The sequence below is a fragment of the Heloderma suspectum genome, chromosome 1 (assembly GCF_057233095.1).
Source record: "Heloderma suspectum isolate Gila_16-S chromosome 1, 16-S_ref, whole genome shotgun sequence".
In the NCBI taxonomy this organism is placed as follows: domain Eukaryota; kingdom Metazoa; phylum Chordata; class Lepidosauria; order Squamata; family Helodermatidae; genus Heloderma; species Heloderma suspectum.
In genome coordinates, this window is record NC_139458.1 from 140,049,210 (window position 1) to 140,060,059 (window position 10,850).

The window sequence follows — 10,850 nt, forward strand, 5'->3', positions numbered from 1 at the left end:
AGATTAGCCTTTGCCAGCAAACATCTAAAAAAGCCTGCCCAGTTCTGGAATAAGATTCTTTGGACTGATGAAACCAAGATTAACTTGTACCAGCATGATGGGAAGAGAAAAGTATGGAGAAGGAAAGAAACAGCTCATGATCCAAAGCATACCACATCATCTGTCAAACATGGTGGAGGCAGTGTTACGGCATGGGCATGTATGGCTGCCAATGGAACTGGGTCACTGGTGTTTATGGATGACCTGACTGCTGATAAAAGCAGCAGGATGAAGTCTGAAGTGTATAGGGCTATACTTTCTGCTCAGATTCAGCTGAATGCTGCCAAACTGATAGGACGCCACTTCATCTTGCAGATGGATAATGACCCAAAACATACAGCAAAAGCTACCCAAGAGTTTCTCAAGGCAAAGAAGGGGGATGTTTTTCAATGGCCAAGTCAGTCACCTGATCTCAACCCAATAGAGCATGCTTTTCACTTACTGAAGACAAGACTGAAGGCAGAAAGACCCACAAACAAGCAGCAGCTGAAGGCAGCTGCAGTAAAGGCCTGGCAAAGCATCTCGAGGGGGGAAACTCAGCATTTGGTCATGTCCATGGGTTCCAGACTTCAGGCAGTCATTGACTGCAAAGGATTTTCATCCAGGTATAAAAGGTGAACCTTAAGTTTGAAAATATGTTGGTTTGTTCCATTACTTATGAGCCACCAATGATGGGGGGGGTATGCCACTGGCGGTACTTCCTGAATGGTTAGTGCCCCACTTTTGTCAAACCCCTTGAATTACAGCTGAAAGTCCTGACTTCGCTCCCATCTGGGTGTGTTTCCTTTCAACTTCAATGTGGTGGTGTACAGAGGCCAACTGCCAAAACAGTTATCCTTGTTCTAATATTTCTGGCCCTGACTGTATGTGTGTGTGTGTGCATATATATATATATATATATATATATATACACACATATATACACACACACACACACACACACACACATATATCCTTTCTTGTCCTTGTTCTTGCCTCTCCTCCTGCCTTCTCAAGTCCTGTATTCCTTCCTTTCCAATTTTTGATCTGTTTTCCCTAAAAAAATTAAAAATTAAAAACCCTTTTCTGTTAGGGTTATAGTTACCCCCCCCCACCACCACCTGTAGTTTAGTGTTTGATCTTCTTTTGCTCTTGTGTGTCTGCATGTGTGTGCTTGTGCTGTGTGGACAAGCGAACAGTGTGCGTTAAAGCACTAAACAGTCCACATTTCCAGAAACAGTGGGCAAAGCACTACACACGCACATTAACAGCTATTATTTAAATTATATAATACTGTGCTGTGTGGCAAAGCAAGCCAGCCCAGTATGAGGCATCTTCAGGGTGTTGTTGGCAGGGGCAGAGATGGGCGAGGTGCCACTGGGGGTAGCAGCAGTGGCAGGCAAGCTGGCTCTCCCCCAGTGCAGATAGTGCATCCCAGCAGGCAGGCAGCAGGGGCAAGCAGAAGGCTGGTAGTGCCGGAACTCCTGTAAGCTCTCTGTCTCTCACCGCCAGAAGGCTTAGGCAGGCCACCATGGAGGAGATGGGATGGGGGAAATATGGGTCCACAAGGTGGAGGTTTCCGTAGTTCGACTTGATGTGCCCTCCTGGCAGGGTTGCTTGCTGTGTCTTGCTGCCTCTGTCAGACAATACAACTGAGAGCCTGAGGTCATGACTGTGATTCTGAATAGGAAAGTACTAGGGGGAAGGGGTTGTTTGTTCTTCAAAGAAACCTACAGGAGAGATTAGGGATAGTGACCTCCTCTGCTTCAAAACCTAACTTCTCTGATTATTATCCCTTCTGAGTTTGGTTTGAGTTTCTGAGAACAGCACATTTTACCTGTGCCTAGCTCAAAAACTACTGGGCCAAGCTGTCTGAAATGTGGCAGGTGCAATCCCCTCCAGGGGGGCTGAGAGTTCCCGAAATGTCATGCACTTCTGTTCAACCAGTGAAAAGTTATAGCTCTTTGCTTTGAGAGATTTTGTTAAAAAAAATTAAATTTCACCTGCACCTAGCACAAAGACATTGTCACACTGTCTGAAACTTGGCAGATGGACACCCCTCTATGGGAGCTGAGAATTCCCCAAATTTCATGTATGTATCATGAAAACCAAAAAGATTATGGCTGTTTGTGTTTTCCTGTGCAAGTCAATGGGAAAACGTCAAAAATTAGTGATTTGGATGTCCAAATCTCGCTTCGGATTAGGATCCACGCCAAAGCGGATGGGGTTTGAATCGGTCTGAAGCAAAGTAGGGCCGCTTTGGAAGGTCCGAATCGGCATCCAAAGCAAAATGGGAGGTCCATGCACAGTCCTAGTATGAAATATAGAGGAACTAAGCCATAGATATTAGCAAAGAGGAAAATATTGTCAAAGCGGGGATGACACAATGACAAATAAAAAGAGGAAAGGATACATAAGGAAGAGCTGAAGAGTTATTTAAACTAAATGGAAGCCACTGAAGGAGATGTAAGGGAGAAATGTGGGCAAAACAACATAGAAATCAAAATACAGGGAGGGATAAACAAACATGAAAATGATGAGATGAAAGGAGATGGGAATAGCCACAATGACCTCATGAGAATTGTGGATTGGATGGCCTTGTAGGCCGCTTCCAACCCTACTATTCTATGATTCTATGAAAAAAGAATGGAAGAGAGGGGTGAAACAGAAAGAAGAAAATTACAATAGTCAACCTGGGAAAAATAAGAGAATAAATCAATCTCTGTAGTAGGAAGAGACAAAAATAATAACTTTAAGTAATATTTAAAAGTTATTCTCAAAAATGTTTAGCAAGTGATAGACGCTTCACTAAATAATTCAGAATAATTTCATAATGCTGCTTTCGGCCATAATGGATCCTTCCTCATTCATTAAAACAGATGACAATTCTCACCCATAAGCATGCACAGAAAAAATAAGGGTGAAATCCATATTTTAGCAACTCATTATTCACCCACGTTATGCATTTTTAAAATAGAAATTAAAGAGTAACTAATCTGTGTGTTGCAGTCTTGAATGTTTTTTTTTTATTTTTACCTTCCCTTTTGATCCAGAAGGATTCCCCAATTGGCATACATGAAATAATAAAATACAATTCAGTTGGGGCTGCTTCTCTTCCCTCTTGACACACAGCATCCAATCCACAATTCCCATGAGGTCATTGTGGCTATTCCCATCTCCTTTCATCTCATCATACTCCCCCAACAGGCTTGAAATGGGTGTGGTCTGTTGCTTGGCTACAAGCTCATCACTCCCTCCCCACCATCACCACCACCTGCCAACCCAAGGACTACAGGACTTTTCACTGTCCAAAGGCAGAGAGGGACCAGCTCAGGTGAGCTGCTGAGCAATGGCAGTTTAATATGTGCAACTAACACAACATCCTGCACATCTCTTCTCCAACACACCCACACACTCCCTTTTCTTGGTGACTGGATATATTTCCACAGGGAACCAGGATGGGACATATGAGGTCTCCCAAAATGTAGCCACTGCCAAGCAAATGCAGTTATCAACGACTCCCTTCTTCACCTACTGGCACCCCAACCCAAATAAGCTGCCTGAATGTCTAAGTGTCTATTTTGTCTTTGGCTTGTGGTGCTATTGAGGCACTGGGTGGCTTGTGGTGCTCCCAGTTAGACAGTCTTCATTGTCAAGATGCCCATGGTCAAGCCAGACATTTGCTCCTTAGTCTGCCTTCTCATGGCTGCTGAGACAGCCAGATGCCAAATGCAGCAGCATTTCCAGAGGTGGCACTGACTTCTTCAGGAAGAGATTGATCTGGTTTGCACATAACGCTAAACCGTGGTTTATTTAACTCATGTGTTGTTGAATTCTGGGTTGTTGTGATGTGCTAACCAAGCCATGCTTACAAATCATGGTTTGTTAACCATGAAGAACCCCAAAAGAGAAACCATGGTTTGTTGTTAGGTTGTGAACCCTGGATTGTTTAAACCATGGGTTGTCATTATGCGTGTACCCAGAATCATTCATGGGTTATTTGGGAAGGCTACAGAGGTGGCAGGCAGGGGGGTAAAAAAACAACAACCAACCCAGCCATTCTACATGCCAGTACTACAATGCTGCAAAGGCATTTGGGCATGAGGGAGCAGACAAAGGAGAAGGGAAACAAACAACCCAGGGACTGAGAAAACAAACCACCGTTTCTGTGATTCTCTGGCAGACAAACCAGCTACAAATCACGGTTTAAATAAACCATGGGTTAGTGTTATGTGTGAACCAGGTCAGAGAGAGAATGTCACACAGGAGAGGCTTGAATTGGAGGTCCTCTTTAGCAAACGCACCCAATTGCAGGGTGTGCAGTTTTTTTATGCAGCAGCTGATTGCATTCTTCTTCTTTTATTTATATACATAAATAAATATTTATGTATATACATTTTTATACCGCCCAATAGCCAAAGCTCTCTGGGCGGTTTACAAAGATTAAAACATTTAAAAATACAATATACAGATTTTAAAAGTCAATTCTATAAAAAAACACATGAACAGAACAATATACAAGAACATATATCTAAAACAACTTCAAGAAGCAATCTCAAAGTAGACAGTCATAACCATATGCCATTCCAGGATCAATTAAAACTTATCATATGCTGCCAAATGCTTGGGAGAAAAGTCTTAACCTGGCGCCGAAAAGATAACAATGTTGGCGGGCCTCGTCAGGGAGATCATTTCATTCCATAATTTGGGGGCCACCAATGAGAAGGCCCTCTCCCTTGTCGCCATCTTCCGAGCTTCCCTCGGAGTAGGCAGCTGGAGGAGGGCCTTAGATGTTGAGCATAGTGTATGGGTAGGTTCATACCTCTCTGCTCTTCCAGGCTAGATCCCGGTTTCACACTTTCGTCCTTGAATAACTCCTATGTTGATCAGCTGAATGAAACCTGGCCATATGGGGGCAATGAACAAAGCTGTACGTACCTGGCCACCAACTTGAGATGCTTCCCCAGTACCTGCATCCTGGACACCAATGGTCTCCTGATCAGGTGGTACCTCATGGATCCTCTTGGAGCACTGGTACATGCCTATGCTATTCCCTCACACCGTAGAAGAGGCTATTCAACTGTGGTGGTGAGGGCACTGGTCATGAAAGTCCATGAAACTGGCTACCCTCTGTATTGCCATGTTGCTCTGGAAAATGTCCACATGCAGCATTTGATGGAACATCAGGGCTATCAGAGATTACTTGAATTGTGTCATATCTGTATCCATTCTGCAGCTTAGCTTAAGGAGAGAGAGGAGTGTGTTTAAGCCTTCCGGCTTAAAAACTAGCAATACCACTGCTCCGTGCTTCAAGTTTTTGTTCTAGGTTCCACTGTGTGTGAGTGTGTGTGTGTGTACCCCTATAGTGAAACCAAACAGCTCCACCTACATACAAGCCCAACAGACTTCAGAGGACCCCAAGGTCTGCAGAAGTTAAAAAAAGAAAAGAAAAGAAGAAAACTAAATGGAAAAAACCCAGCCCAATGAGGACTGAGCATCGTCAGTGGACACAGAATACTGAATGTTGCTAAGGGTTGGGGGAACTGGGGAAGGGGAATGTAATGGAGTATCCTGGAAGCTGGTGTGGCTGGAATCCTGAACAGGAGCACTTCACACTGCAACATTTTATTGCAGATTTAATTTGCACAATATAATAAAAGTTAATGTACAACAACAACAACCAATATCATTTGCTTTGTACATTTTTAATCTTGCAGTTCTCACATGAATCGTATAACTATTTCTCACTCCCCCTTCTCAAACTGTCATGTACATGGTTACCATGTTGGGAAGTGGGGAGGGACTATTTATTTATTTATTTTATACCATTTATTTACTGCTCCGCATCTAAACAGATTCTGGAGCAGTGAACAATAAAATATAAATAACAAGATAAAAGAGGTAAAACACAATATTAAAAAGTATTATTTTAAAAAAACAGAGTAACAGTAGAATCGTGACTGGTCAGTTAAGGAAGGATTCCTGGAATAAAGCTGTTTTCAGGAGGCGCCAGAAACAGCACAGTGTTTGCTCCTGTCTGACCTCCAGAGGCAGGGAGTTCCATAGGAAAGAGGCCACCACACTGAAGGCTCTTCTCAGAGTGGACTCCAATTGGGCTATAGGTCCTTGTGGAACCACCAGGAGCAGGGGTAGATAGGCAAATCAGCAACCTCTGCCATGGCAAAGATCACCTTGGTTACAAATATAGCGTGTGTGTGTGGGAAGCAATCAATATGACCTAAAGATACCCAAATGCAAATACCTTGGTGCTCATGCTTGTGCACTACCCACAGACTACTTTTGTCCCAGCAGCTGAAGCTTGCACGATATGCCAGCTGGGGAAGAAAGAGTGTTTATGTTAGGCAAGGGCAAGTGGGTGCATTGGGGCTCTCTTCTCCTGGGGCTTCTTCACACAGAGCTTTTATTCTGCTATTGAGATTGGTTACTCACAGAAGTTTGCGGGTCCTTTGGATGATGTCATCAACCTCTAGGGTGTTTCCTGCACTAAATTACCTTTATCCCATTTTTTTAAAAGATCGGAGATAATAAGCTACCCAATTACACTGTTTGAGTTCCGCTTGAGTTCCCTCATGAAAAGAGGAAACCCTGCAATAAGAGTAGCTAGACCACAGCGCCATCTAGCAGCTGTATAATGGAACATATTGAAGACTCAGATAAGGGGGGAAAGGAGGGGGGAAGGAGGCGCATGTAAAGGGAGTCTGTTGCAATCCTGCATTTAAAACGGAAGCAGAAAGCCCCATTTTAAATGCAGGATTTTAGGCCAGTGTAGAGATGCTGCTGGGCCTGAAGCTCCTTGATCCCTCTGCCTGCCTCTTCTGGGGAAGGGGAGAGCCTAGGGAGCTCGTCTGTCTTAGGTGCAGCTATGGCAGTTACTTGAAAAGTTAGCAACTCTAAAGAATATTGTAATCCACTGCCTCCGCTCTGCAGGAGGTGACTCTGACTGTTTCTGGCTTCGCCGTCTGCTCTGTTCAGAGAATTGTGCCTCAGTTTAAAAATTAAATTGGTTATTTTTTGGTTTGGGTTCCGGTAATGTTTTTAACCCATTATTAAGACAGGATCTCTGAGGTCATACTATTTCTTTATTTATTACATTTCTATATTCCTGGGCACTGGGCAGATGGGTGGCTGTGGCATCAGCACACACTTGATTCCTCTTCATGGAGACAGCAAGTGAAGAAATTTGCTGCTTCCACTACTACTGCTTAACCTAGGTACTCCCCCAGTGTCAAAATTCCCTGAAGGTCAAATTTGATCAGCACGTTCCATCATCCAAATCAGGAATGGAGAAGATGGACATCATTGGCTTCAGCTGCGGGGATTTTTTCTTTCTTATCAGATGCTGATATGATCATATTTATTGGGTTTCTCTTTATTTACTGAACACATTTGGTGAGTTCTACTTCCACTTGGCAAAAGTAAGAACCTCAGTGGAGAGGTGGATGGGGGTACAGTAAGGGAGGGGATCTTCCAATCTTACTCCTATGAAATGTGATTTTAAGATTGTGTAGCTATCTTAAAATAATTGTATTCAAGCCCACATTTCTCCAACTCATGTTACTCACCTGCATGTGGGTCTCTGGGGAAAGCACATGACCTGTGATTAAGACTTTGAATGGTTTTCAGGCTCTGTGGTCACTCCAGAGTTCTCAATCCCCTACTTAGGGGGAAATGGAAATTTCTGCCAGGGGGGAAATGAGGGAAAGGGTGATGCTGTGAAATTACATATCCAGTCTCCATTTTCTTTAAAACTAGAGTCAGATTACAGCAAATAAGTGGTTGGCAGGACAAATTTATAGTGTGGGGCCTGGATAGGGAAGGATCGCAGTTCAGCTCCAGCAACATAACAAAAGATTTAAAGTATTTTGAATGAGTGTTTGCTTCCAGTGTTCCACCACCTCTATCCCACCCTGCAGGGACATTCATTCCCCTACCCAGATAAATATTAGAACTTTCTCCCTGAAGCTTATATGCCCAGATTTAAGGTTATGGTAGAAAACATCCTGCTAATTTTAAATAGCTGGTTTCTAACTCCATTGCACTAGAGGAGATAAAGTTGCAAGCTGTGTCTGAAGCTACAAGACTGTGCTTCAGGGCAGCTTAATGTAACTGCACTACAGCAAGACTCCTGAGTATATAATATGCTCCCCACCCCAACCCCCATGGAAGAATAACAGTCAACTGGCTGTTTCCTCTGTCTTTGGGTGAGGGGGATCTGTGCTGTGTTTTCTGAGGACAGACATGTACTAGGGGTGCCAACTGGCCAAAATAATAGCTTAGTCTGCTCTTGTGTCTTTAATAGCAGAATGGTCTGTCAAAATCAGCAGGTGTTTTCACAGCATGGACGTAAGCTTGATTGCCTGCTGGTTTCCACACATCAAGCTTTCTTAGGTGCAGCTATGGCAGTTACTTGAAAAGTTAGCAACTCTAAAGAATATTGTAATCCACTGCCTCCGCTCTGCAGGAGGTGACTCTGACTGTTTCTGGCTTCGCCGTCTGCTCTGTTCAGAGAATTGTGCCTCAGTTTAAAAATTAAATTGGTTATTTTTTGGTTTGGGTTCCGGTAATGTTTTTAACCCATTATTAAGACAGGATCTCTGAGGTCATACTATTTCTTTATTTATTACATTTCTATATTGCCCAATAGCTGAAGCTCTCTGGGCAGTTCACAACAATGAAACCCATAAAATCCAACATAAGACGCCTTATAAAAGTTTAAAACCACAGAATAAAATAGAAGTATAACCCAAAATAAAACCAAGCAGCCATACAAAAATTTAAAATACAGTATTCTATGAAGGAGGGAAATAATTTTAAAGAGTGTGTACATCAGTGAATATTAAAGACTGTTCCAGAACAAAATTTATTTGCATAATAACATCCCCACAAAAAGAAGCAACTACTGGACATGGCCAAAACATATGTTTAAAAGAAGCCTTAGCTGTATTGCACTGCCAGCAATTAGCCAAATTTGACAATTGCTTATTAAAGAGATGTTGCAGTGTCCCATAGAAACAAAACAAACGTTTTTTGCTGACTAAGACGCAGCCTAAGATCCATATACATGACAGGTACATGCCAAAGTAGTGATCCACTGATTAGGCATTTTGTGGTGGTGCCCACAGCAGTTTCCCAAATTCTCAGATGGGCCCACAACTCCAAAAAGGTTGGCGACCCCTGGAATAAACATTTAAAATGTTATAACAACTTTCACAATACTTACTAACATAAATACACCGATAAGGGCACAATCCTGGAGCCCGTGCTCTGAGGTCAGTTCCCGGAGAACCGACCTGCACCCGCTCCCATGCTGCCTCACAGGCAGTGCGGATTGGCCCTGTAAGAGGAGCATGGAGTGGTGAAAACAGGGTGTACCTGGGGGCGGGGCAAGGAGGGCAGACGTGCCGTTCCAATGCTTCCTATGCGTCATCCAGCGTCCACCGCCTCCCCCCTGCTCTGACTTCCTGCAGCTAGACAGCCAAAATTGGCTGTCTAGCCACAAATGCAGGGTGGCTGAAACGTGGAGGGGAAGATCCCCTCTGCACTGCTCCTGCCCTTCATTGGATAGGTGACGTTTGGAGGTGACTGACTATCCCAAAAGGATTGCACCCTAAACAAATAAGAGAGGGGTAGGGAAGGGAAAGGGAGAAAAGAATTGACCTGTGTCCCAGCAGGACTCAAATTGTCTGCTACTGCTCCAGCTCTTCTTCAGTGGTAGACAAATACATTATTTGCAGGCAGCTACACAAATGAAGGGAACTCTGTAAATGGGCAGAAGCCATTCTTCATCCTCTTAGGATAAGGGTCAAACCCATATTCCTGCCTGATGGAGGGGCATCTGGAATGGAGGGTCCTTTAGGAGGACAGAAGCTGTGAAAATTATTGATATAATTCGAGCACCTACAGATACAATCTGTAATTTTATCTGAAATTATAAGTCACTTCTGTCTTGCATGGCCTAGGAGGATTGTTTCTAAGGCACTGATATATTTCTGTCTGTCTGTATCTCCCTCCCCTCTCAGGTGCTTCCCAACCACCCCACCTTTTCTGGGACCTGCCAGGCAATCCCTGTGTAGTGAGCCATGCTGATCCTGACCTGCCCCTCTGAGTTGCAGCTGCTAGAGGGCGTGCTGCGAATTACTGCCTGTCCATCAGGGGAAAGATGCACCTGTTCAACTTCTCTCTATCGTTCAAGGCGCAGGACCCGTGCCAGCGACCCGTGAAGAGGCATCTCAGTCGGTAGCCAGCTTCACTCCCCCGCCTCCCAGGCCTTTCCCAGTCAGCTGGAGGTTCCCCATCCCTGCGCCAGAGGGTTCATCTGAGGCAGAAAAGCCACTCCAGGCACGCTCTTCGGTGCTGCCAGCCCTACTGCTTGGCTCATTTCTCCATCTCTTGCTTCTGCTCTTCAATATGAACCTGACCCAACCAGCACCCCCCAGCCCATGTTTGCTGCCTGCCTCCTGTCAATACCCTAATTTCACAGAACGGCTCTGTGCGGACACGTCCTGTGGGTGGTGAAAGACAACTGGGATTACTATGTGAATTTGCATGCTGGTTTCTACTGGGATGCAGATGCCTGCTGAACACTCCTGGAAAACGTGGAAGGCAATTGTCTGGGACAGGAACTTTCAGTTGAAAGGAGATTCCCTACAGGCATTCAGATTTATTTTTTTTTAAGCCGGTGATTTGTTTTTTTATTCACCAGCTTACTTACACACTCCACAACAAAAGCATCACAGTGCAGCTCTTTGCCATGTCCTGCAAGTGGTGAAAGACAGCTGGGATTACTACGCTCACTTGCATGCAGCTTTCTT

At 44.2% G+C, this 10,850-nt stretch overlaps 1 protein-coding gene across 1 annotated transcript; it reads left to right on the forward strand.

Annotated features, from left to right (window-relative positions):
- The first annotated feature begins 1,380 nt into the window (after positions 1–1,380).
- On the forward strand, positions 1,381–5,259 carry LOC146358138 (glycine N-acyltransferase-like protein 3). The gene is made up of 4 exons (XM_084858818.1): positions 1,381–1,417; positions 3,468–3,584; positions 3,654–3,660; positions 4,857–5,259. The coding sequence occupies exons 1-4, from the start codon at positions 1,381–1,383 to the stop codon at positions 5,257–5,259; spliced, it is 564 nt and encodes a 187-aa protein (XP_084714944.1).
- The last annotated feature ends 5,591 nt before the right edge of the window (positions 5,260–10,850 follow it).

What these genes read in the sequence shown, in the direction of transcription:
- LOC146358138 (XM_084858818.1), top strand. Translation starts at nt 1,381, where the DNA reads ATGGGCGAGGTGCCACTGGGGGTAGCAGCAGTGGCAG. An exon ending in GGGGGTAGCAGCAGTGGCAG is followed by an intron (nt 1,418 to 3,467) that starts GCAAGCTGGCTC and finishes ATATTTCCACAG; the next exon opens with GGAACCAGGATGGGACATAT.